This window comes from Phyllobates terribilis, unplaced genomic scaffold, assembly GCF_046119375.1.
Source record: "Phyllobates terribilis strain yellow unplaced genomic scaffold, ASM4611937v1 Scaffold_1__5_contigs__length_1240528914, whole genome shotgun sequence".
NCBI classification, from domain to species: Eukaryota; Metazoa; Chordata; class Amphibia; order Anura; family Dendrobatidae; genus Phyllobates; species Phyllobates terribilis.
In genome coordinates, this window is record NW_027362761.1 from 188,505,528 (window position 1) to 188,533,440 (window position 27,913).

The 27,913-nt window shown below is 46.8% G+C and overlaps 1 protein-coding gene across 2 annotated transcripts in view; it reads left to right on the forward strand.

The window, feature by feature from the left end:
* The window catches only part of PCSK5 (proprotein convertase subtilisin/kexin type 5), a 955,602-nt gene that overhangs the window by 870,945 nt on the left and 56,744 nt on the right, over nucleotides 1-27,913 (forward strand). For both annotated transcript variants that reach the window (XM_073670684.1, XM_073670692.1), the window contains exon 33: nucleotides 10,906-11,083. In XM_073670684.1, the coding sequence (XP_073526785.1) occupies nucleotides 10,906-11,083 (178 nt within the window). The remainder of the gene's footprint in view (nucleotides 1-10,905; nucleotides 11,084-27,913) is intronic.

Genomic DNA, 27,913 nt, shown 5'->3' on the forward strand with positions numbered 1-27,913 from the left:
GTTCGTTCTCCAAATTGGGGTCGGTGGTGCCGGAGGAGGAGAATTTTTCCGGTGATTTGGAGAGAGTTTGGACTAATGTACGTTGCAACCTTCAAGAGGCTAACAAGAAGTCCAAGAAGTATTTTGACAGGAAACGTAAGGAGGTTTTGTTTACTGTGGGTGACATGGTTTGGTTGTTCTCAAAGAACGTGCGGTTGAGGATTCCCTCTAAAAAACTGGGTCCTAAGTTTGTGGGTCCATTTAAAGTGCTTCACATTGTTAACCCGTCTGCGGTTAGGTTGGATGTTCCTACTTCCTGGAAGATTAATCTTGTGTTTCATGTTTCCTTGTTGAAACATAAGGGATAGATATAAGTCGCATCATTTGGGGTAATGCATTCCAAAAAACTGGTGGGGCACAAGAGAAGTCTTGAAGGTGAAGGTGTGAGGTACGGATAAGGAGGATGTTATTCTTAGATCAGTTGCAGAACGGAGTGCACGAGAGGCATGATAGACAGAAATGAGGTATGAGATAAAGGGTGGTGCAGAACTGTAGAGAGCTTTGTGGGTGAGAGAGATGAGTTTGTATTGTATTCTGTAGTGAATGGGTAACCAGTGCAATGAATGGCACAGGGTAGAGGCGTCGGTGAAGCGGCTTAATAGAAATATGACCCTGGCTGCTGCATTCAGAATGGATTGGAGAGGAGAGAGTTTGTTTAGAGGGAGATCGATTAGAAGAGAGCTGCAGTAGTGAATAAGAGCGACAGTAAGAGTTTTTGCAGTATCAAAGGTGAGAAAAGGTCGGAGTCTAGAGATGTTTTTAAGGTGCAGGTGACATGAGCAAGTGAGTGATTGTACATGGGGAATAAAGGAAAGTTGTGTGTCAACTATGACTCCAAGACAGCAGGCGTGCTGCTTGGGAGTTATGGTGGCACCACCTAAGGAAATTGCAAAGTCGGGTATAGGTAGGTTAGTAGAGGGAGGAAACACAAGGAATTCAGCTTTGGAGAGATTCTGTTTCAGGCCCTTGTTGAAGAATTATTAAAAAAATTCCCATCTGACAAAGCTGGCGGAAGAGGTCACAATTCATTGGACAACCAGGCGAGGGAGACACAAACCAGATGTGGCAGAGGCAGGGGAACACTGTCAAAGGTCTGGGACAGTTTTCTCAGACCCTCCCAGCGCCCAGCCCCTGATACATGGGGTACGCGTGGCATGAACTGTCTCTCCTTAGAGGTCCTCGCTGCTAATGTTTTGTCATAGATGTTTTTTAGTGCCTCCGGGGGCATTATAACTGATATAACTCATAGCCGTATCTGCCTGTCAACTGAAAATGCTGACAGGCTGACTCTTATCAAAATGAACAAGGGCTAGATTGAGCCAGACTTCTCAACACTACCAGTTGATAGCAGCGGAACATAAACTCAAATCTAGTGTTTATGTTTTTGGGAGTGTATTCCCATGCACCCCTTCACACCCAGACATGGTTATACGCAGGGCCGGCGTCAGCACCCGGCGTACCCGGGCAAGTGTCGGGGCCCTGGAAAATCAGAGGGGCCCACCACCCACTCACTGTCGGGGCCCTGGCCGCTTCCTCGGCACCTGTTCAGTGACGCAGGCGCTGCTTGATTGCCGGCACTCCCCCAGACATGGCCGCGCGCTGTGCGGCTGTGTCTGCTAGTAATGACACGGCAGGGTCGACGGCACTGCACCATTAATTGTGCTTGTGTGTCGCCCTTGCCGCGTCATTACTAGCAGACACAGCCGCACAGCACGCGGCCTTGTCTGGGGGAGTGCCGGCAATCAAACATTGTCGGAGGTCCTGCACAGATGGGGGGGAGCGGCCCGGACCCGACCGCAAGTGGGCCCCTCTGATGGTCCAGGGCCATGATGTCTGTGACACACCAGGGGCCCTGCACTGCCCCATACCTGAGGAGCTGCTGGACAGGACACTGGACCAGGGACAGGTGAGTGAGGCTTCCCCAATCCCCATTAAAAATATTTGTAATGAGTCTGTGTGAGTGCATGTATGTGAATGTCAGTGTGTATGAGTGTGTATATATATTTGTCTGTTTTATATATGTTTTTAAGAATTTGTGTAAAAATGTGTGTATGTCTGTATGTGTACATATCTGTGTACCATGTGTGCGTGCGTGTGTCTGCATACCGTGTGTGCGTGCATATGTCTGCATACCGTGTGTGCGTGCATATGTCTGCGTACCGTGTGTGCGTGCGCATGTCTGCGTACCGTGTGTGCGTGCGCATGTCTGCGTACCGTGTGTGCGTGCGCGTGTCTGCGTACCGTGTGTGCGTGCGCGTGTCTGCGTACCGTGTGTGCATGCGCATGTCTGCGTACCGTGTGTGCCTGCGCATGTCTGCATATGTGAAGGATGAGGTCGCAGGCTGGGCCCTGTGTACTATATATATATTTCTCTGCGGTATCTGTGCATCATGAATCGTGTATGTGTTAAAAGGGCCCACTGAGACTCTTTCGCCCAGGGCCCACAAAAACCTGGAGCCGGCCCTGGTTATACGCCTTAGGATTTCTTCTATTTTATGTCACCCTCTTCCTTCTCCTCATCTTCCACCACTATATCACCAGGGAGACCATCATACAATGCCCACATAATTTTTTTAAGAGTGTTTATGACGTACGTAGGAACTATTTTTAGAGGCCTACCTCTAACTTCATATATAACATATATGTATACCCCCCAGGTGTCAATGTTTTTCAGCCCATGCACTTAGTTCTTGGCCATTACCAGTCTAGGGAGACCCACTCCTTAATTATAGAAAATTAATTTTAAATGTGTTCCTCCACTACGTCTCTTCAAATGTGTATTGGAGTGCATCCTAATTTTTGGCAGCCCTTGAACTTGCTATATACGCAATAACAGTATAGGAGACCCACTCCTTAATAATGGGAAGGACAATTCAAATAGATTCTATATTCTACAATATTACTTGTCTTATCTGACAATTGTTTACGGGTGAGCTAACGCAGTATGGATAGCATATTACACCGATACAGCCAGGTATGATTGCCTTATACTGCGTGCTGCTGGTGCTGCAGAAAAAAATACAAATCTATTCTATTCCCTATTGATATCGCTGTTAGATGCATTTACAATAGGGACAGGTGCTGCTAGGTGGTATATCAACTCGAGATGAGTGTTCATTCTGTTTACATAAATCTCTTCCACAATCCATAACTTTTTTTTTTCCATGCACTCATTGACCGATTCATAATTTTTACAGTGATCTGTACTCAGAAATTAATCAAGGTTGACAGAAATTTATCATAGTTGACAGAAATTAATTGAAGTTGGCCGACATTTTTCATATTTGACAGAAATTAATCAAAGTTAACAAAATTGAATGACTTTATGTGTCATTGTCAGTTTCTCTACAGCTTCTAAATGTAAGAGGTAGTGGTGGCAGACTTGATGCTACTGGAGCTGGAATTACTACTTCAGAACTCTCCAGTTCTTTGTTTCCATCCATTTCTGGGTGCTTCTTGAAGTATGTTTGGGGTCATTGTCCTGCTGGAAGACACATGACCTAGGGTGCAAACTCAGCTTTATGATATTGGGCACTACATTGCGACCCAAAATCCATTGGGAATCTTCACATTTCATGATGCCTTGCACATAGTCAAGGTACCCTGTGCCAGAGGCAGCAAAACAACCCCTAAATATCTTTGAATCTCCACCATATTTGGCTGTAAGTACTGTGTTCTTTTATTTGTAGGTCTCATACCAAAAAGCCCTATCTTGGTCTCATCTGTCCCCAAATTGCCTGCTGGCCCTCTAAAAATAGTGGTGACCGCCTGCTGGCACTCTATAGATTGTGAGGGAGGCCTGCTGAACATCCATAAATTGTGAGGGCTGCCTGATTGATATCAAAATTTAAAACTTGGCAGAATATACACGAAAAAGAAAATATGACCATCTCACATGGATACGTTATATTGCAGTAGCACTGTGCGGCTATGAAAAGCATAGCTGGTTGATGACTCTCTAACAATATTAAGGGCCGACTGTTGGCCCTTTAACAATAGTAAGGATCGCCTGATGGCCCTGTAAAAATAGGCTTTGTGACTTTCAGAATCCCTCCTTCATAAATGAAGCAGGATGTGTTTGATCATGTCTCACACACCACATGGTCAGATAAGATAGTTAAATGTTAAAATTACATTTACTGGTGAATGTATTTTGCACCGTAGAAAGCAATGCGAAAGTGCAAAAACGCATCAAAAACACTACATGTGAATATAGCCCAAGGTGTGGAGAAGCTTTTTTTTATTTTTGTTATTTATTTGGCCATATATACAAGTCGTGACCTTGCAAAGAATGTTTCTTAACATTTCTTCCAGGAAAATCCATTTAGCTTCGTTTTTGTATGTTTTATTGTCAGTCTGTAAAAGTGACAAAGTATTCTGACAACATTGTTCACAGATATGCTATTGGTCAGCGACCAAGTGTGAATAGTTTTGAACAACACACACCTGCCAGACTTTAAATGGAGTATAATATTTGGCACACTCCCAAAAAATTCAGGATTTTGGCTTACAAATACTGATATAAAATACTGACAAAATACTGTGTGAACGTGGCTTTACCCAAAGTGTGTGTCTCTACACAGACCTCCTACACAGGCACTGGCCACACTGATTGCACTTTTATAACTCTATAGGTATAAACTTCCATGGTCAATTCCAATTTATGTAATGAATACATTTTTAGGAGGAATAACAGAGGAACACTTTTCACAATTCTAAAAATGTGCTACAGAATCGTTATTTTATGAGGAATATAAGTATTTACTAAAAAACTCACCACTATATATGAATGTAATAAGCTACTACTGATTTCCCACTAGTAATGGGTGTAGAGAAATGCAGGACAGCAGGGCCGTAACTACAACCAGGGCACTGCCCCGGTGCCCCAACCACCCAAGGGGCCCCAAACTGATGGTAAAAAATTGTATTTTAATACTTTAATTTCTCATAAAATACCCAGCTCCTATATTCCTGTCAGGCCAAATGTCACCCGGAGGACAGGAGAGACTATCATTTCAATAATTTCCAGGAGCTCTGCCAGCTGTCAATGAATGGAAACCTGCACTGGCCTGGAGAGTCTCATAGCACAAGATTTGTAACAATATGTTAGTCTGGAGATCACAGAGAGTTGGCAAGGCAGGCACAGTGCACACTGACTGTAACAAACTCTCAGCATCATTGAGAGGAGACAGTCTCAGCAGACACAAATATCTCTGTGACAAACTGTGAGAAGCCCTGCTATTTAATAAACATATACAGTTATTTGAAAATTGTGCAATATTTGGAATTATTCACCTTATTAATTTTCCAAACATATTCACTGAATATTTAACTTCTAAAACTTGCATCATAAACAACAAAATCTATTAAAGGTCTTGCGGAACGTGGTGAAGCCTGTGTGTTGTATACAACAATGCATAGCAGGCTTCACCACGTTCCGCACAACCTCTAGTGATTGAAATGTTGAGGGGCCCCACTATGAAGTTTTGCCCCGGGGCCCCGAAGTTTATAGTTACGGCACTGCAGGACAGTTTAATGCAGGGTCTCTGTCTTAGGCCTCTTTCACATGTCAGTGTCTCCAGCATGTGTGGTGTCCGTTTTCACACATACTGGAGACACTTACACACATAGACCCATTCAAATCAGTCTTGCTTCCAAGTCCATGTGTCCATGGTCAAAACACGCTGACATGTCTGTTTTTTGCATGCCTCACGGGCCGCAAAACGTCTCACACATGTGCACACTGATGACACATGTATGACATCCGTATGTCATCAGTGTGACACATACTGGCACCTGGGAAACAGCAGCACAGTTTACGCTGTTCCCCGATGCCAGGTGCTGGAGGTAAGTCTCATCATTGTCCCCTGCTCGTGCTGAGATCAGTGCAAGAAGGGGACAATGTTGAGATTTGTATTCAGCCCCTCTGTCTTCAAGTGTTAAAATAAGAATAAAATAAAAACAATAATATCCCTCACCAGTCAGAAGTTGAAAGAATCCATAGTGTCCCACGCCATAATCCATCTGTGTAACATTTGCTCATCACCATGAGCGGTGGCTTGAGGTGACCATTCATGTTGAAGAGCAAAGGAAAATGACTCACTGCAGTGAGCGGGCCCTTGAACTGCACTGAACTCACTGAAGTCATAGCAATTCAGGGACCCACTCTCGCTGCATCGAGTCATTCTCCTTTGCTCTTCAACATGAGCGGTCGCTTTAAGCCACTGCTCAAGGTGATGAGCAAATGTTACTCAGATGGACACTATGTATTCTTTCAGCTTCTGACAGGTGAGGGATATTATTGTTTTTATTTTATTCTTATTTTTACACTTGGAGACACGGGAGCTGAATACAACCCTCAACATTGTCCCCTGCTTACAACCCTCAACATTGTCCCCTGCTTGCACTGATCTCAGAGTGAGCAGGGGACAATGATGAGACTTGCCTCCTGCACCCAATGCCTGGGAACAGAGCAAACTGTACCGCTGTTTCCCAGGCGCCGGTACGTGTGAGACTGATGCCTCACACGGTTGCCACACGGACACATGGACACATATCTCCAGTACTGTTTTTTCCAGTACCGGAAATATCAGGACGTGTGAAAGAGGCCTTAGATTTTATTCTCACATTAGTATTTTTCACCAGTATATAATCAGTATTTGTTTGCCAAAACCAGGAGTGTTCAAAACATAGAACAGGAGTCAATCTTTCAATTATAGATTTCCTCTCATTGTTCCCCTCCTGATTTTGGCTTCCAAATACTGATGCAAAATACTGACCAAATACTGAATGTGTGAAGAAACCCTTACTGGGGGCCCCTTAACAATTACATGTCAGCTTTTTATGAATGATACAGCACTGTGAACATTTACAGTTTGGTCCATATATATTTGGACAGAGACTACATTTTTCTAATTTTGGTTCTAGACATTGCCACAATGTATTTTAAACAAAACAATTCAGATGCAGTTGAAGTTCAGACTTTCAGCTTTCATTTGAGGTTATCCACATTAAAATTGGATGAAGGGTTTAGGAGTTTCAGCTCCTTAATGTAATGCACACGCCCGGACTGACTGGCGTGTGCGTGTTTAGTAGTTCCACTGGGCCATGAACCGGAGAGTGCCTGGAGGGGCGTAATTAAGTATCTGCCCGATCCGACCAAGGTCGCACGACGGCATACAACGCCAGTGCACCAGGGAGGAACCGAGCAGAGGGACCAGGGTCTACTCCAGGTCAGACTCCAGACACGGCTGTTGGCCCAGAACTGGGGAATACAGGAACTGGAAGGTTAGGCTGGCACACAGACTGGGGGTATAGGCAGACACGACAGGTTGGAGCACAGAGTGGAATAGGACCCAGTACAGACTGGGACTTCCAGAACAGAACCGCAGATGCGGTGGACAAACACGGAAGGGTGAGACCGCCCGGAGCGGCGGGCAAGAGCAGAGCAAGACTGCCGGAGCAGCGTGCAAAGGGTCAGAGCAGAGCGAGGCTGCCGGAGCAGCGAGCAAAGGGTCAGAGCAGAGCGAGACTGCCGGAGCAGCGAGCAAAGGGTCAGAACAGAGCGAGACTGCCGGAGCAGCGAGCAAAGGGTCAGAGCAGAGCGAGACTGCCGGAGCAGCGAGCAAAGGGTCAGAGCAGAGCGAGACTGCCGGAGCGGTGAGCAAGGCGGAGCAGAGCGGAAACCGCAGGAGCGGTGAGCAAGGAGGAGCAGAGCGGAAACCGCAGGAGCGGTGAGCAAGGCGGAGCAGAGCGGAAACCGCAGGAGCGGTGAGCAAGGAGGAGCAGAGCGGAAACCGCAGGAGCGGTGAGCAAGGCGGAGCAGAGCGGAAACCGCAAGAGCGGTGAGTAAGGCAGAGCAGAGCGGAAACCGCAAGAGCGGTGAGCAAGGCAGAGCAGAGCGGAAACCGCAAGAGCGGTGAGCAAGGCAGAGCAGAGCAGAAACCGCAAGAGCGGTGAGCAAGGCAGAGCAGAGCGGAAACCGCAAGAGCGGTGAGCAAGGCAGAGCAGAGCGGAAACCGCAAGAGCGGTGAGCAAGGCAGAGCAGAGAGGAAACCGCAAGAGCGGTGAGCAAGGCAGAGCAGAGCGGAAACCGCAAGAGCGGTGAGCAAAGCAGCACAGGCTAGAACCGCCGGAGCGGTGAGCAAGGCAGAGCAGGCTAGAACCGCCGGAGCGGTGAGCAAGGCAGAGCAGGCTAGAACCGCCGGAGCGGTGAACAAGGCAGAGCAGGCTAGAACCGCTGGAGCGGTGAACAAGGCAGAGCAGGCTAGAACCGCCGGAGCGGTGAGCAAGGCAGAGCAGGCTAGAACCGCCGGAGCGGTGAGCAAGGCAGAGCAGGCTAGAACCGCCGGAGCAGTGAGCAAGGTACAGCAGAAGGGACAGGGCTCTGTTCAGACGGAACAGACAGGAAGGGAAAGGCAGAACCAGATACACAATCGATACTTGCAATGAAGTAGCGAGTGAACTCTAAACTCACAAACAGAAGTACAGCGACAACGAGAAGGAGTTAGGTGCAGGTTCAGACTCTGCAGAAAAAGGGAAGGTACGGACATAGAGAAAAACAGGAGACAGGTTAGGAGACAGTTCAGACAGGAACTGTTGCTGCGACAAATACAGGAACGAGCCAAGGTAAAGCCAAGTGCTGGTTCAGACAAAGCAGAAGAAAGGGAAGGTACGGACACAGAGAAAAACAGGAAGCAGGTTAGGAGACAGTTCAGACAGGAACTGTTACTGAAGCGAGATACAGGAGCGAGTCTGGGTATGCGGCCCCCAGAGGGCGAGATGAACAGGCAAGGAGCGTGTTCACACGGGCCTGGAAATACAGCCTCCAGGAAAGGCAGCTGGCAAGAGAACACAGACAGGACTCAGTTCAGACACGGGAACTGATACCGCAAGGCAGGAAACATAGACAGGACCTGGCACGTCAGCGACAGAAGCCAACTGACAGAACACAATGCTCAGGCAAGAATTCCAGGGAAGAGCTGGGTTAAATACCAGGTGACAGACAGCAATAGGCTGAAGACGCATCAGGGATGTGTCTGCAGCAGCTACAAGAAGCAGGAAGTTCGGCGGGCGTCGCCCTAAACAGACAGAGCAGACAACATTGAAAGAAGCCAAAGTGGTAGTCTGGACTGGAGATCAAGTGCGCGCTCTTGCACAGTGGGAGATGGACCACTATGCAAGGACGCCACCAGGTATGTAACACTTAACATGTGCCACCCTGTTTTAAAAGGGACCAAAAGTAATTGGACAGATTAAATAATTGTAAATAAAATGTTCATTTCTAGTATTTGGTTGAAAACCCTTTGTTGGCAATGACTGCCTGAAGTCTTGAACTCATGGACATCACCAGACGCTGTGTTTCTTCCTTTTTGATGCTCTGCCAGGCCTTCACTGCGGTGGTTTTCAGTTGCTGTTTGTTTGTGGGCCTTTCTGTCTGAAGTTTAGTCTTTAACAAGTGAAATGCATGCTCAATTGGGTTGAGATCAGGTGACTGACTTGGCTATTTAAGAATATTCCACTTCTTTGCTTTAATAAACTCCTAGGTTACTTTGGCTTTATGTTTTGGGTCATTGTCCATCTGTAGTATGAAACGACGACCAATCAGTTTGGCTGCATTTGGCTGGATCTGAGCACACAGTATGGCTCTGAATACATCAGAATTCATTCGGCTGCTTCTGTCCTGTGTCACATCATCAATAAATACTAGTGGCCCAGTGCCACTGGCAGCCATGCATGCCCAAGCCATCACACTGCCTCCACCGTGTTTTACAGATGATGTGGTATGCTTTGGCTCATGAGCTGTACCACGCCTTCACAATACTTTTCTCTTTCCATCATTCTGGTAGAGGTTGATCTTGGTTTCATCTGTCCAAAGAATGTTCTTCCAGAACTGTGCTGGCTTTTTTAGATGTTTTTTAGCAAAGTCCAGTCTAGCCTTTTTATTCTTGATGCTTATGAGTGACTTGCACCGTGCAATGAACCCTCTGTATTTACTTTCATGCAGTTTTCTCTTTATGGTAGATTTGGATATTGACACGCTTACCTCCTGGAGAGTGTTGTTCACTTGGTTGGCTGTTGTGAAGGGGTTTCTCTTCACCATGGAGATAATTCTGCGATCATCCACCACTGTTGTCTTCCGTGGGCGCCCAGGTCTTTTTGCATTGATGAGTTCACCAGTGCTTTCTTTCTTTCTCAGGATGTACCAAACTGTAGATTTTGCCACTCCTAATATTGTAGCAATTTTTCGGATGTTTTTTTTTTGTTTTTGCAGCTTAAGGATGGCTTGTTTCACCTGCATGGAGAGCTCCTTTGACCGCATGTTTACTTCACAGCAAAACCTTCCAAATGCAAGCACCACACCTCAAATCAACTCCAGGGCCTTTATCTGCTTAATTGAGAATGACATACGAAAGGGATTGCCCTGTCCATGAAATAGCCTTGGAGTCAATTGTCCAATTACTTTTGGTCCTTAAAAACAGGGTGGCACAAGTTAAGGAGCTGAAACTCCTAAACCCTTCATCCAATTTTAATGTGGATACCCTCAAATGAAAGCTGAAAGTCTGAACTTCAACTGCATCTGAATTGTTTTGTTTAAAATTCACTGTGGTAATGTCTAGAACCAAAATTAGAAAAATGTTGTCTCTGTCCAAATATATATGGACCTAACTGTATATGAATTATATAACAAGTGATGTAACGATGATCACAAAATCACGTGAAAAATCTCTATCTCAATGAAAATATTTTCAAAAGTATATAAAAGATTGATAATGGTTTATTTTGATGGCCTCTGGCTTAAAGCTAGATAGGATAGCATATGCTGGAAACCAGTTCTGATGTCTAGATTTTTTTAAATTTCCTCAGATACCACATGTGTGAACACCTGTCCTGATGGATACTATGCAGAAGAAGATGAAAGGCGTTGTGAACTCTGCCATAGAAGCTGTATGACTTGCACAGGGAGGCATAGCATGGACTGCCTGACTTGTAAAGAGGGATCATATGTGCAGCATCACAGCTGTGTAGAACATTGCATGACTGGGTAAGAAATCAAGAATTAAGCGAGGACCACCACTTCGCAACATAAAGATGTTGGTTACACAATGTTACATCACATTTAATGATTGTTGATGGAGTTGTGTTGCAATCCTAAACCTAACACTACCATTTTGAAAAATCCAACACTGCTTGATTTTGACTGATTTTTACAGCCAGATCTAAAGTCTAACACATTGACATGCAGCAAGTTACAGAGAAGTCATACAAAGGTTTTTAGTCAGGCAACTTGTCTAAGAACTATTCTTAGCCCTAGAATAAAATAAATGATTTCAAATAATTTGTAAAAAAAAAAAAATCTCAATCGGATTCAGGAGCCACTATTAAACTGCTATATTTTTTAAAAGGAATTACCAGATTATTACATGAGTTGCCATAAATCAGCATTCTTAGCTGCCAGAATGTCTGGTCTGTTATTTGTTTATTTTTCTCACTTTATAGCGCCATTAATTCCACAGCGCTTTACATATATTCACATCACTGTCCCCATTGGGGCTCACAATGTAGATTCCCCATCAGTATGTCTTTGGAGTGTGGGAGGAAACCAGAGTACCCAGAGGAAACCCACACAAACACACTGAGAACATACAAACTCCTTGTAGATGTTGTCCTTGGTGGGATTTGAACCCAGGACCCCAGTGCTGCAGGGCTAGAGTGTTAACCATTGAGCCATTGTGCTGCCCAACATGGGACTTTTGTTATCAGTATTTGGAGTAATTCCCCTTTCATCATAATCCAGATAGAGGAGGCTAAGAAATATATATTCAAGTCTATCTCAAATGAAGAGAGAGAGGGGGTAGAAAGCCAAGAAGCATATATTATACCTACCATACCTACCAACCATCTCAGATTCAGCCAGACAGTCCCAAATTTGGAAAACTGCTCTGGTAGGTAAGGGATATGTCTCTATTTCAAATGTACAGACACAGTTGAACACAGGTGTTGATCAGAGAGCCGTCAGATTCCTGCTACACCATTTCATCCATGTAGAGACTGAAGGACCTTCACATCAGGTAGCAGTCTCAGGTAAGACGACTGGTCAGCAAAGAGCAGCTCTGTCGCTGAAGAGCAGGTATGTAGGCAAGTGTGATGCTTGTGTGAGGGTCACTATTAAGACCGTAGAGGCATCATACTGTGTTTGGGGGCATCATAATGTGTGAAGGAATTATATTGTGTATGGGGGACACCAGGGTCACTAAATGGTGTGAGTGTGTTATGGGGCACCATACTGTGTGTAGAAAGCTGTGGGCAAAATCAAACTGTGTGGGGGCTGTAGGTGCATCATACTGTGTGTGGGAAGCTGTGGGTGGCATCAGATTATGTGCGAGGCTTTGCAGACACTATGCTGTATGTAGGGGAACAGTGGGGCATCATACTGTATGGGGAGCTGTGGAGGAATCATAGTGTGGATGGCTGTGAGGGTATCATACTGTATTGGGGGCTCAGGAAGCATCATAGTGTGAGGGTTCAGGAGGCTGTGGGGGCATTATACTGTGTGGGGAAAACTGTTTTGGTATCATACTGCATGGGATCGGTCTGCAGGGGACATCATACTGTGTAGGGATGCTGTGAGGGGAGTATACTGTACTTAAGGGGCTGCAGGGGCATCATACTGTGTGCAGATCTCTGGGGACAACATGCTGTGTGGGGGTGACTGAGCAGACATCATATTTTATTTGATGGGCACTGTGGGGGCATCAAAGAGTGTGGGGTGTGCACTGTTGGGGCATTATACTGTGCGAGGGGGCACTGTCGGGCATCATAATCTCTGTGTTGTACACTGTGGGGGCCATGGATAGGGTATTGTACTGTGTGGGAACTCTAATGGGCTATAGTAGGAGCAATATTTCTTTGTAGGCACATGTAAAGAAATTAATGAGGTTAGGGAAGTGGCCACAGCCCCAATTGTGTTGGAGGCTGTGGAGTCATCATTTTGAAAGCAGGGGGCTATGTGAGCATCATGCTGTGTGGGAGCTCTGGGGACATCATTCTGTGTTGGGGGCTAAGGGTGCTGTGGGGGCATACTGTGCGGATGTCCTGGAGGGCTTTATACTGCATTGGGGAAATGTATTGTGGGGGCATTATACTGTGCGGGGGTGAATCTACATTGCGGGTATCATTCTGTGTGAGTGAGACTCTAGGAGCAATATTTCTGTGTGGCCACATATAGAGGACTTGGCACAACTTTCAAATTTGATAGTTATGATAGATGGACCTATTAGCACTCTTGACATGTCAATTTTAGTAAATAAATATATTCCCAATAAAATAATAATTCTGTGTTCCATTTTTTTGTCACCCCTCCTATATTTTTATGAATGCATTAACAAATAGGCATTTGTATCCCTAAACCAAAGCCATATCTAGGCTAAATTTTGTCCCCCACCTTTCTCCAGAGAATGTAGTCCCTAGTTCATAAGGTTAAAGAGGAAAATGTAAATCAATGCTTGGTTTGAGTACTCTACTAGTCACTCTTTAGCGTTTCAATTATATGGTTATCCAGTAACTATAGTTTTCGGATAATCAGCAATTTGATTCATTCCACTCTGCAATCCAATAAATCACCTCCATGCATGCTGACAAAGTATTATGTTGACTGTGGAGCGTAGTGAAGTGGTTTATCAGCTATAAGTGAAAGCTACCATGTTGTAGAACCAGGGCCATAAAACAGACAAGACTAGTGCATGCTACAATAAATGCTCATTTGCAAAACATATAGACAAAGTTTAATCTGTATGGTGTCCTTGTGCTCTAATTCAAGTGAGTGTTGCACCCCTCATTTTACAGCCAGAATAATATACCGTATATACTTGAGTATAAGCCGACCTGAATATAAGCCGAGGCACCTAATTTTATCACAAAAAACTGGGAAAACTTATTGACTCGAGTATAATCGTAGGGTGGGAAATGCAGTAGCTACTGGTAAATTTCCCCATCCTGGTAAGTATTGCCCACTCATCACCAATCCTGGTATGCATGGCCCCCTCATCCCCAATCCTGGTATGCATGGCCCCCTCATCCCCAATCGTAGTATGCATGGCACCCCTCATCCCCAATCCTGGTATGCATGGCACCCCTCATCCCAATCCTGGTATGCATGGCCACCTCATCCGCAATCCAGGTACACATGGCCACCTCATCCCCAATCCTGGTATACATGACCCTATCGTCCCCAATCCTGGTATGCATGGCACCCATCATCCCCAATCCTGGTATGCATGGCACCCTTCATCCCAATCCTGGTATGCATGGCACCCCTCATCAAAATCCTGGTATGCATGGCCCCCCATCACTGCACACGTTAAAAAAATAAACACTTCTACTCACCTTCCTTCCCTCTACTCCAGCGCTGCTCCTGTTCTGCCAGCAGCTCACCTCCTCATCTGAACAGTGCATGAGATCACTGCCATGTGCCCTCAGACGCCGAGGTGAGCTGCTGGGATAGTCACTCCTCTCCACGCCGGGACTATGGTAGTGGAGAGGAGTGAATATCCCTGTTGTTTAATAGCGTGCACACAGTGTCAGCAGCGCCGCAGCTCGAGCTGCGGCTCAGTTATCCTCCATGGCTGATATTAAAGAGAATGCATATTCACCCTTGTCCACGCCCATGTCATTTAGATTTGCATCTTACATTAGGTGTCAGATTAATGTCTCCAAGATTGGTGTCACGGGTTTACCGAGACAGAGAGGAGTCAGAAGACTCTGAGTTCACGTACTACTGCATTGAGTAGAAGCACTTCTCCTTCTTATTAAATGGTGCTAGTTTCTTTCAGCAGTGCATTAGTTAAACTGCTCAGCTTTGTGTCTCTATAGCTTCCTTCTTGGAGGTTCTCAGTTGTGCAGTATCAGCCACTCCCCTCTCCTATATAGTCTCTGCTCTGGCAATCTGGATTGCCAGTGTTAAGTCTTGAACTGCCTGGTGAGGAGTGGAGGATTTCGTGTTTGGTTGAGACGTTTAAGAAGAGTAGTTCTGTGACTGTTGCTTGGAGTTTTGGATGTGTGCATAGTCCCATCCACTTCTATTTTTTTTACCTTCCTAATCCCTTTCCCGCTGTTGTCTGTGAGTGCATATTTTGTGTGTTTGGTATTTTCATTTGTCTCTGTTTGTCCTTCCTTATTTGTCTGGTCGGTACATTTATATACACTATTCCTCCCCACTTCCCTGAGTGGGGGAGGGGACAGATAAGGGCTGATTCAGGAGAACAGCAAGGTACGTGGCCACTACATCTTTGCAATCTGAAGTAACCTGGGGAACAGGGATAGATAGGGCACCCCTAGTGTTAGGGACAGGGTAGGAGCGCCTGGTTCCGGGTTGTCAGACAATAGCAACGTAACGTGGTATCTGTATATGGGGATTTCATTTGTCTCTCACATAACAAGTCTCTTTCCTTGCAAAACAGATGTCTTGAAGAGCAGTTCACTTATTTTGTAATGAGATTGCTACAACAGACGGGAAATTCTAATTATTCCTGCTGCTTTTGCACAAGGTCACCCTGTTCTAAGGGAGAAAATATTATTGAAAGTGTTACAAAACATCTTTAAGATGTGTCTGGAATGTCTTCCAAAACTTTATGGTTCATATATGTCTATATGTCTTGTGTGTTCAATTATTCTAGAACAGCACATACTATTTCACTGAAGAGTGCTTATAGCAGACATGTCATCCCAACATAAAACCATACTCCATTATTAGATGGAAGTTGAGTATTGTGTATTTTACTGGTCAACCTGCCCTATTATACATTGAACTTTGTCAGCAAGATAATATACACAGAAGGGCCTTCATTTTTTATATATAATCGTGGCAAAAAGCCAACTAAAAAGTGCATGGCTTATAGTTACCACAAGCCTACTCAACATTAGATATAAATATAACAGGAGAAGCAGAGTACATATAGGCATAAAATCAATATAGCTTTATTAGATACCAAATATAAAAACAGCCACAACAAATGGCGACATAGAATAGATAACAGGTTACAAAGTGCAGCACATAGTAATGTGTATACAGAGTATATATAACAGAAAAAAAATTTTCCCCAAAGAGGAAGAGGGAGGAGAGGTAAGCACGAAAAGTGCAAATGACATATACCATACATATGCACAAGTCCGCACAAGTGTGCAGGTGTGTATAAAATGTCAATACAGACACAGATATTGCTTACCAGTCACAAATATAAATGAAGATAATAGACAGACCAAGGAACAGGAGAACTAAAGGTACCAGGTGGCCCAAATAGAGCCTCGACGTGCGTTTCGCCCCTTAACTGAGGGCTTTCTCAAGAGGCATGAGTATGTAAGAGACCAGGACCTTTTTAAAGTCTTATTCATGGTCACATGACCGCACCATAGGTCACGTGATCGGAAATAGAGAAGTGATCAGTGCAAAGCGGCGCATGCGCTGGACGCCGAATACTGTCGGTACGGGCAGCGTCCGTCACCCGGCAACGCACATAGCGGAAGCACGTGATGTGTGCCCCGGAAGTGTGCGGCTAGGAGAGAGACGGCCGTGCCCGGGCCGAGAACAGCGCACCTCCAGCGCATGCGCACCGCGAACCGATCACCAAAACAAAGAATAGCCACTGACGAAAAGCAGTCAACCCACGGGAGATAAACGAGGATCAGAGCAGAATATAGGAGACACAGTACTTCTTAGTTACAATATAGCAATGCACAACATGGAATAATCAATAATATAAAAAATTGTAAACAGGCAAACAGTGCCACCAGACATACAAAAGTATCCATGTGTACAGTATGCAACACCAGTCCCATAAGATCCAGTAAGGTTGATCGTCGCGTGGGTCAAGATGTATTTTCATTTATATGTTGTATCTTGGCTAAACATCTTTGTCAGCAAGATGTATTAAGGAAAACACATCAATAGAATTAATTAAAGGAATTGTCCTATACTTTATATTGATGACCTATCTTTAGAATATGCCATTGATATCAGATTGGTCATGGTGCTTAACCTGGCACCCCACTGATCAGCTGTTCTTGGTGCTGGCGGCGACACGGATGTGCTCAGTTGTGATGCAGAACTACATAACTCTGTTAACTGTATAATGACCATGGCGGGGTACTGCAAATCCAGGACTATTCAAATAAATGGACATGGATCTACAGTTCCCTGCTGCAGCCACTATACAGTGTAGTTCCACTCCGCAACAGAGCACTCATTTGCCGCTTGCATCAAGTACAGCTACTGTAGTTGATGGCAATACTGGATTTCTCACTGATATTGATGACCTTTCCTAATGATAGGCCTGCAATATAAAGTACTGGACAACTGCCTTTAAGTGAACACAATTATATTACATTTTTCTTATGTAATATTTAGCATGCATAGATTAGTATTGTAACTAGAGATGAGCGGTGTTTGACTAGAACTGTTCGCCAATCTCAAATTCGAGCTGTTTTGGGCGGTGTTCGAGTTGTTCGACGAACCCGAACGATTTGCAAAAAATTCGGCTGTTCGAGGTTATGTTCGATAACTGTTCGTGCACCAAAAGCGTGTCCTGCATGTCTGGCGCTATTTAGAGCACCAATCATGCAGGGATTGTCTGCCACTCACTGTAATGCCACAGCCATGGTGGTTGTGGCATTACAGTGATTGCCCAAATCGATGGGAACAGTGCCAACAGTGAAACATGAAAAGCCGGCAATTCAGCAGCGGCATACATCGGTACCCGACAATTTAGAACCGAAAGAATAGAGCTTCACACATAGATTAGATAGATATAAACATGTCAGCCACATATATACGAAGTACAGTGAAAGTGCTGCTTACTGTACTTGTCATTTAGCGTAAAGGATTTATCAAAAAAAATAATAGTGTTTTCATGCACCGTCTCTTTAAAAAAGCCGGCCGGCAATTCAGCAGCGGTACCCGACAATTTATAACAGACAGAATAGAGCTTCACACATAGATTAGATAGATAGAAACATGTCAGTCACATATATATGAAGTACAGTGATAGTGTTGGTTACTGTACTTGTCATTTAGTATTAAAATAAAGGATTTATTATTAAAAAAATTGGCGTGGGGTTCCCCTTAATTTTAGGCTCTAGCGGAGGTTAAGCAGACGGCTGGGGCAGATGTTTGAAGCCTGGGAAGGGGGTAATACCCACGGAGCTTCCCAGGCTACTAATATCAGCCCCCAGCTGAATACATAGCCTTTACTAGCTATTAAAATGGGGGACCCCCCAAAAAAAATGACGTGGGGTCCCCCCTAATTTAATAGCTAGCAAAGGCTAGGCAGACAGCTGGGGGCTGATATTAATAGCCCAGGAAGGGAGCCATGAATATTGGCCCCCTCCCAGGCTAGAAACACCAGCCGTCAGCCGCCCCAGAAATGGCGCATTCATAGGATGCGCCAATTCTGGCACTTAGCCTCGCTCTTCCACGCTGCCCTGGTGCGGTGGCAGGGGGTAATAGGGTTGGGGTTGATGTCAGCTTATAATGCCAGCTGACATCAAGCCCAGGTTAGTAATGGAGAGGCGTCTATAAGACACCCCCATTACTAACCCCATAGTCAAAGTTAAAAAAAACACAAACACCCAGAATAAAGTCCTTTAATTGAAATAAAGACACAATCCTTTATTGTTCTAAATTAAACCATACTTACCGTCACGCCCATTCCAGCTGAAGCCAACGATCTCCTGCAATAAAAGAAAAATAATAAAGCAACCTCATCCTTACCTTTCCATGGTTCCCACGACAGCTTCAGCTCTGCTACATCGAGATGACAGGCTGGACCGCAGCAGAACGCTGCCATCCAGCCTCTCATCCCGCAGACACTGAGAAGCGCAGGCTTGCTTGCGCTGCTCAGCGTCTCTCTGTGACGACATCCAGATGAGCCGAGTTCATGTCCAATGAACTCGGCTCACCTCATGCACGTCACTGACAGCGTGGGAAAATTCTCACGCTGAAGCGGTGAGTGCAGGAGAATTCTCCCACGCTGTCAGTGACGTGCATAAGGTGAGCTCATGTCCAATGAACTCAGCTCACCTCCTGCACGTCACTGACAGCGTGGGAGAATTCTCCTGCACTCAGCGCTTCAGTGTGAGAATTCTCCCACGCTGAAGCGCTGAGTGCAGGAGAATTTTCCCACGCTGTCAGTGACGTGCATGAGGTGAGCCGAGTTCATTGGACATTAACTCGGCTCATCTGGATGCCCTCACAGAGAGACACTGTGGAGCGCAAGCAAGCCTGCGCTTCTCAGTGTCTGCGGGATGACAGGCTGGATGGCAGCGTTCTGCTGCGGTCCAGCCTGTCATCTCGATGTAGCAGAGCTGAAGCTGTCATGGGAACCATGGAAAGGTAAGGATGATGTTGCTTTATTATTTTTCTTTTATTTCAGGAGATCGTTGGCTTCAGCTGGAATGGGCGTGATGGTAAGTATGGTTTAATTTAGAACAATAAAGAATTGTGTGTTTATTTCAATTAAAGGACTTTTTTCTGGGTGTTGTGTTTTTTTTAAATACTTTACTAGAAATTCATGGTGGTCATGTCTAATATTGGCGTGACCCCATGAATTTCGGGCTTAGGGCCAGCTGATAATGCCAAGCTGGCCCTAACCCCTTTATTACCCAGTGAGCCACCGCATCAGGGCCCTGGATGAGTTGGGTACAGCGCCAGAAGATGGCGCTTCTATGAACGCGCCATTTTCCGGGGTGGCTGCGGACTGCAATTTGCAGCGGGGGTGGCCCAGAAAGCTTGGGCCTCCCTGCGCTGCGGATTCCAGCCCCCAGCTGCCTAGTTGTACCTGGCTGGACACAAAAACAGGGCGAAGCCCCACGTCAATTTTCTTTAAATTATTTCATGAAATAATTAAGAAAAAAAGGGCTTCCCTATATTGTTGTGTCCGGCCAGGTACAAATAGGCAGCTGGTGGTTGGGGGCAGCCCGTTCCTGCCTGCTGTACCTGGCTGGACACAAATATAGTGCGAAGCCCCACGTCAATTTTTTTTAAATTATTTCATGAATTTCCTGATATAATTTAAAAAAATTGAAGTGGGGCTTCGCACTATATTTGTGTCCAGCCAGGTACAGCAGGCAGGAACGGGCTGCCCCCATCCACCAGCTGCCTATTTGTACCTGGCCGGACACAACAATATAGGGAAGCCCTTTTTTTCTTAATTATTTCATGAATTTCATGAAATAATTAAAAAAAATTAAAGTGGGGCTTCGCACTATATTTGTGTCCAGCCAGGTACAGCAGGCAGGAACGGGCTGCCCCCAACCACCAGCTGCCTATTTGTACCTGGCCGGACACAACAATATAGGGAAGGCCTTTTTTTCTTAATTATTTCATGAATTTCATGAAATAATTAAAAAAAAAGTACGTGGGGCTTCGCCCTATTTTTGTGTCCAGCCAGGTACAACTAGGCAGCTGGGGGCTGGAATCTGCAGCGCAGGGAGGCCCAAGCTTTCTGGGCCCCCCCCCGCTACAAATTGCAGTCCGCAGCCACCCCGGAAAATGGCGCGTTCATAGAAGCGCCATCTTCTGGCGCTGTACCCAACTCATCCAGGGCCCTGGTGCGGTGGCTCACTGGGTAATAAAGGGGTTAGGGCCAGCTTGGTATTATCAGCTGGCCCCAAGCCCAAAATTCATGGGGTCACGCCAGTATTAGACATGACCGCCATGAATTTCTAGTAAAGTATTTAAAAAAAACACAACACCCAGAATAAAGTCCTTTAATTGAAATAAAGACACAATTCTTTATTGTTCTAAATTAAACCATACTTACCATCACACCCATTCCAGCTGAAGCCAACGATCTCCTGCAATAAAAGAAAAATAATAAACCAACCTCATCCTTACCTTTCCATGGTTCCCACGACAGCTTCAGCTCTGCTACATCGAGATGACTGGCTGGACCGCAGCAGAACGCTGCCATCCAGCCTGTCATGCCGCAGACACTGAGAAGAGCAGGCAGGCTTGCGCTCCTCACTGTCTCGCTGTGACGGCATCCAGATGAGCCGAGGTCATGTCCAATGAACTCGGCTCACCTCATGCACGTCACTGACAGCGTGGGAAAATTCTCACGCTGAAGTGCTGAGTGCAGGAGAATTCTCCCACGCTGTCAGTGATGTGCATGAGGTGAGCTCATGTCCAATGAACTCAGCTCACCTCCTGCACGTCACTGACAGCGTGGGAAAATTCTCCTGCAATCAGCGCTTCAGCGTGAGAATTTTCTCACGCTGTCAGTGACGTGCATGAGGTGAGCCGAGTTCATTGGACATGAACTCGGCTCATCTGTATGTCGTCACAGAGAGACGCTGAGCAGCGCAAGCAAGCCTGCGCTTCTCAGTGTCTGCGGGATGACAGGCTGGATGGCAGCGTTCTGCTGCGGTCCAGCCTGTCATCTCGATGTAGCAGAGCTGAAGCTGTCGTGGGAACCATGGAAAGGTAAGGATGAGGTTGCTTTATTATTTTTCTTTTATTGCAGGAGATCGTTGGCTTCAGCTGGAATGGGCGTGATGGTAAGTATGGTTTAATTTAGAACAATAAAGGATTGTGTCTTTATTTCAATTAAAGGACTTTATTCTGGGTGTTTGTGTTTTTTTTAACTTTGACTATGGGGTTAGTAATGGGGGTGTCTTATAGACGCCTCTCCATTACTAACCTGGGCTTGATGTCAGCTGGCATTATAAGCTGACATCAACCCCAACCCTATTACCCCCTGCCACCGCACCAGGGCAGCGTGGAAGAGCGAGGCTAAGTGCAAGAATTGGTGCATCCTATGAATGCGCCATTTCTGGGGCGGCTGACGGCTGGTGTTTCTAGCCTGGGAGGGGGCCAATATTCATGGCTCCCTTCCTGGGCTATTAATATCAGCCCCCAGCTGTCTGCCTAGCCTTTGCTAGCTATTAAATTAGGGGGGACCCCACGTCATTTTTTTTGGGGGGTCCCCCATTTTAATAGCTAGTAAAGGCTATGTATTCAGCTGGGGGCTGATATTAGCAGCCTGGGAAGCTCCGTGGGTATTACCCCCTTCCCAGGCTTCAAACATCTGCCCCAGCCGTCTGCTTAACCTCCGCTAGAGCCTAAAATTAAGGGGAACTCCACGCCAATTTTTTTAATAATAAATCCTTTATTTTAATACTAAATGACAAGTACAGTAACCAACACTATCACTGTACTTCATATATATGTGACTGACATGTTTCTATCTATCTAATCTATGTGTGATGCTCTATCTTTCTGTTCTAAATTGTCGGGTACCGCTGCTGAATTGCCGGCCGGCTTTTTTAAAGAGACAGTGCATGAAAACACTATTATTTTTTTAAATAAATCCTTTACACTAAATGACAAGTACAGTAAGCAACACTATCACTGTACTTATTATATATGTGACTGACATGTTTCTATCTATCTAATCTATGTGTGAAGCTCTATTCTTTCTGTTCTAAATTGTCGGGTACAGATGCTGAATTGCCGGCCGGCTTTTTTAAAGAGACGGTGCATGAAAACACTAATATTTTTTTTAATAAATCCTTTACACTAAATGACAAGTGCAGTAACCAACACTGTCACTGTGCTTCTTATATGTGTGACTGACATGTTTCTATCTATCTAATCTATGTGTGATGCTCTATTCCTTCTTGTCTAAATTGTCGGGTACCGGTGTATGCCGCTGCTGAATTTGCCGGCCGGCTTTTTTAAAGAGAGTGTCTTCTGAGCAGTTTGTCAGCTTTTGGACACCTTTGCAGGTGTTTTCTATGTGTTTCTATGTGTTTTTGTTTGCCTGCCATTGGTTTTAACGGTGTTCGACGGTGTTCTAAGGTGTTCGACGAACAGTTCGACGAACAGTTCCTCGAACATCCCGGTGTTCGACGAACCGAACCGAACCCGAACACTACGGGGGTGGCTCAACACTAATTGTAACTGGCGGATTCTGTTGCATTTAGCACTACAGCCTGACAGTTAGTATATTAATAGGGAATTGAAATGGTGGGACTGTATTTCGTAATTGAACAATATACAATGCCTTGAAAAAGTTTTCATACCCCATGAATTTTACCACGTTACACCGACAAACTTAAATGTTTTTTATTTGAATTTTATGTGATGTACCAACTAGTGATGATTGAGCGTGTATTGTTAACTCTTTCGGCGAGCACGCTCGAGTTAACAATACATGGTCGATCATCACTAGTACCAACACAAAGTAGCAAGTATTTGTGAATTGTAAAAGAAATGGTTTTCTAAATATTTAAATAATATAAGACTGAAAATTGTGGCGTGCATTTGTATTCAGCCCCACTGAGTCAATACTTTGTAGGACCACCTTTTGCTGCAATTAATGCTGCAAGTCTGTTAAGGTATTTCTTTATCAGCTTTGCACACCTAGAGGCTGAAATTTTTGCCCATTCTTCTTTGCAAATTAGCTCTAGCTCAGTGAGGTTGGATGGAGGCGTCTGTGAACAGCAATTTCCAAGTCTTGCCACAGATTCTCAATGGAATTTAGGCCTGGGCTGTGATGGGGCCATTCAAACTCATGAATATTCTCTGATCTAAACCATTCCATTGCAGCTCTGGCAGTATGTTTAGGGTCATTGTAGTGCTGGAAGGTGAACCTACACCCCAGTCTAAAATCTTTTTCAGCCTCTAACAGGTTTTCTTCCAGGATTGCCCTGTGTTTAGCACCATCCATCTTCCCTTCAACTCTGACCAATTTCCCTGTCCTTGCTTGAAAAAAGCATCCCCACATCATGATTCTGCCACCACCATGTTTGATAGTGGGGATGGTGTTTTCAGGGTGATGTGCCGTATTAGTGTGGCACCCCAGGGGTCTGGTTTTCCACAGTAATGTAATGTTATGTCTGAGAGCAGGTGGGAGGTCCTTTGGTCAGGGATCCTGTGCATGCCACACCTCCTGCCCAGTCTTGGGAGGGGAAGAACTTCCCCTGTATAAACCCGGGGCTGAGGCAGGGTGAGTCAGACAAGGAGAGTGGAGACAAGAAGCAGCATAGGAAACAGCAGAGTTACAAGGAGTCAGGGGCTGGCAGCTGCAGAGTTCGCCCTGACTAAGAAGATTCTTTACCGGACCCGGAGTCCGAGGCTGTGGGGACTAACTCCTACCCAGCAGCAGAATCCGTCAGGCAGGGGATTTCAGGTCCTCTGGCCCAGAAGCCCGAAGGCACGGTCACACGCGTGGGACCAGCACCGCCATCGTGGAGCGGAAGCCATTAGAAGGCCCCGAGTCACCAGCCATACGGGTGAGCACCACACGGTACACTCAGGGACGTGGGCTACTTACATCAGCTTCTAGCAAGGTAGCCAGAAGAGTACAGTCAGTTTGGGAGGCCTACAACTACGCCTGGCCAGGGGAGATCCCATCTGCTCAAAGACTGACCAGGCCCCGTTTGCTAGCAAGTACTCCGGGAGGGTCTGTCGTTGTTACCAGTAAAGACCCTGAACTACACCGTACCGTCTCTGAGTGGTTCCTGCTACCCCCATCATCCACGTCGGCTGCCCTGAGGCCATACCCCTCCCGTTGGGGGTTATACTATCACGCTGCACAATCCTACCACCGGCCTCAGCGGTCTGCCCTGCAGCAGCAGCTCCCTGGCTGCACTCAACGGGTGGCGTAGTCCTCAACTATTTACTACTAATAGACTGCCGTCTAGTTTGACTCCCTGGGCACGGACCGGGTCACCGCCACGAGACTACATCCCTCCACTGATCCGGCTCCGGGTAGGCTCCCGCGTGCGCAACGCAGCGCGACATAGGCCCAGGGGCGCGTCAACTTTGGCGTAGTCGGCAGGATCTCGTGCCCGCAACCACCGGGTACTGCGTGCCTGAAAAGCAAAGACTGTTCAAACTTACCAGTGGTGAAGATTCCCGCTATCCGTGGAGGTTTCCCGCCATCCGGCGCCATCTTCTACCTTCTTCCCGCCATCGGTGAAGTTTCCCGCCATCCGGCGCCATCTTCGGCCTTCTTCCCGCCATCCGTGGAGTTTTCCCGCCGTTGGACGCCATCTTGGGGACGCCGCGCGGGAAGAAGAGGGGCGTGGACTCTGAAAGCGCGCGAGAACTGAAGCCCCGCCTCACGTCCGGACGTTGCGTAAGGTCCTGGAAGGAGCCCAGCAGACGCCGACGTCACAGGAGCGCGACGGAAGGTCCTCAACCCTGACGATCCACTGCGGAGCCGCGGCCTACGGAAGAGGATCATCGCAAGGTAGGCCACGGTCCACTAGGGGGGAGGAAGATGTCGGATACGGAGGAGAGCTTCACTGCCCCAACCCCCGCCAGCGCTACCGCTGCTGCAGTTATGCCCTTCACCATGCCCTATATCCCGGGAGCAGCCTGGCTACCCCAGTACTCAGGGGAGTCACATACCCTGCATGACTTTAGAGAAAAGCTGGATAGCCTCTTCCAGGTGTACCCCCTCACAGAAGAGCAAAAAGTGAGCATCCTGGTGGCCCAACTAACCGGGGCAGCCAAAAGGGAAGTAAAATCCTGGCCACCTGGGAGGAAGACTGTCGCAGGGATACTAACCCGGCTGAAGGACACCTTTGATACCCGCACCTCAGCCGAGATTAAGCTTAGATTCTACGGGTGCAAGCAGCGAGCGCATGAGAGTATAAGGGACTATGCACTAAACCTACAAGAGGCCCTGAGGGCCATAAAGCAGACCGACCCTGATGGGGTGGGAAACGAGGACAGGCTGTTGACTGAACAATTTATAGAGGGTTTATATTGCAATGCCCACCGAACCCAGTTGCGGGCAATGGCCTTACAGGATCCCCATCTGGACTTTGCACAGTTCAAGGACAGAGCCATCCGGGTGCTCCGAGAACCGGCACCAGGTGGCGTTGTGACCCACAGACGCCCCACTACCACTTACTACCAGGAGGCGGCGCCCTTGTCAGCAGGGCCTGTGGGAGCTGATGCGCAGGCTTTGGACAATGACCCGGCTCCAGACCTACACCATCAGGTCCAAGAGCTAGCTAAGAGCGTTGCTGCGCTAACCCGAACTGTGCAGTCTTTACAGGTTTCCACCCCAGGGAAGATCCAGCTGGCATCCGGACCGGAGGACATCCCGTGGCGTCGACCAAGGAGGACCCCACCGGCCAGAGGAAGACCCAGTGACCGATACAGCGAGGACGGACGACCCATCTGCCGCCGCTGCAATCAATCCGGACATATGGAAAGGTACTGTTCTTTAAACGGGCACAACCTGGGGTAGAGGGCCAACCCCCAGGAAAAAGATCACCAGGCCCATCGAACTGGCGCGACAGATATGTGGGAGGACGTCCAGTCTTGCCTGTGGTACTGGATGGCATTCCCATGAGTGCCCTACTGGATACCGGGTCACAGGTCACCACCATCCCGTACGTGCTCTTCAAGCAGTACTGGAATGACTCGGATATTACCCACTACCCTGACGACGACTTGAGTATCATCGCCAGCAATGGCCAGCCCGTGCCACAGATCGGATTTAAAGAGGTGGCCCTCAAAATCGGTAGAGTCGAACTGGCCGCACAGGGACTGATCATTGTAGATATTGATAAACATGAGAGTCACCCAAAAATAACTCTGGGAACTAACGTAATTGAAAATTGTCTTGCAGAGGTGATTTTCCTTTTACAGCAGGTTGCCAAGAACGCCAGCTCCGGCGAGCAGCGGGTGCTCCAGAAAGAGATCCGGGCACTGATGCAACGGCAACAAGTGGAACTCTCCGGCGGTGAGATTGGTAGCGTAAGAATGTGTGACCCTTTTCCTATTGCCATGCCCCCAAAAAGTGAAATGATGATTTGGTGCCGGGCAGCTATTGGTCTGAGAGGAAGAGATTACCAGGCAATGGTGGAACCAGTTTACTCAGACAGTAGGCCCACCATTTTGACAGCACGGGGGGTGGTCAATGTACGCCATGGGAGGGTGTCCATTCGCATAATAAATATCGGGGAGAGGGAAGTGTACCTGCCCCGGTATGCCACGCTAGCCAAATTATATACCACTAATCAAAATTCTATACAATCTGTGGAACCCTTGCCTCCATCTCACCCGGAGGAAGGTAACGGCTCTAAGAAAGACATGGAGGACTGGTGTCAGCAACTACATTTGGGTACTGACTCCACTCCCTCACATCAGAAACAAGGAGTCTATCGGGTGGTTCAAGAGTATGAGAGAGTGTTTAGTAAACACCCGTTAGACTTTGGGCGGGTCAAGGGGGTAGAACACCGCATCCCCACGGGAGATCATCCTCCCATAAAAGAGAGGTATCGGCCCGTACCCCCTGCACACTACCAACACGCCAAGGGGATGCTTCGAGACATGAAGGAGGCTGGGGTAATCCGGGATAGCTGTAGCCCCTGGGCAGCCCCACTAGTTTTAGTCAAAAAGAAAGACAACACCATGAGGATGTGTGTAGATTACCGGAAAATCAACCGTATCACACACAAGGATGCGTACCCCTTACCAAGGATAGAGGAGTCATTGGCTGCTTTAAGATCTGCTAACTTCTTCTCTACCTTGGATCTCACTAGCGGGTACTGGCAGGTTCCTGTAGCAGAGGCGGACCGGGAGAAGACCGCATTCACCACCCCGATGGGACTTAGCGAGTTCACCTGCATGCCGTTCGGACTCTGCAACGCCCCAGGAACCTTCCAACGATTAATGGAGTGCTGTCTGGGCCACAGAAACTTTGAGACGGTCCTGTTGTACCTGGACGATGTCATCGTATACTCCAAAACTTATGAGGACCACCTGAAACACCTGGCGGAGGTGTTCGAAGCTCTGGCGAGTTACGGCCTAAAGGTGAAACCCTCCAAGTGTCACCTCCTGAAACCAAAGGTGCAA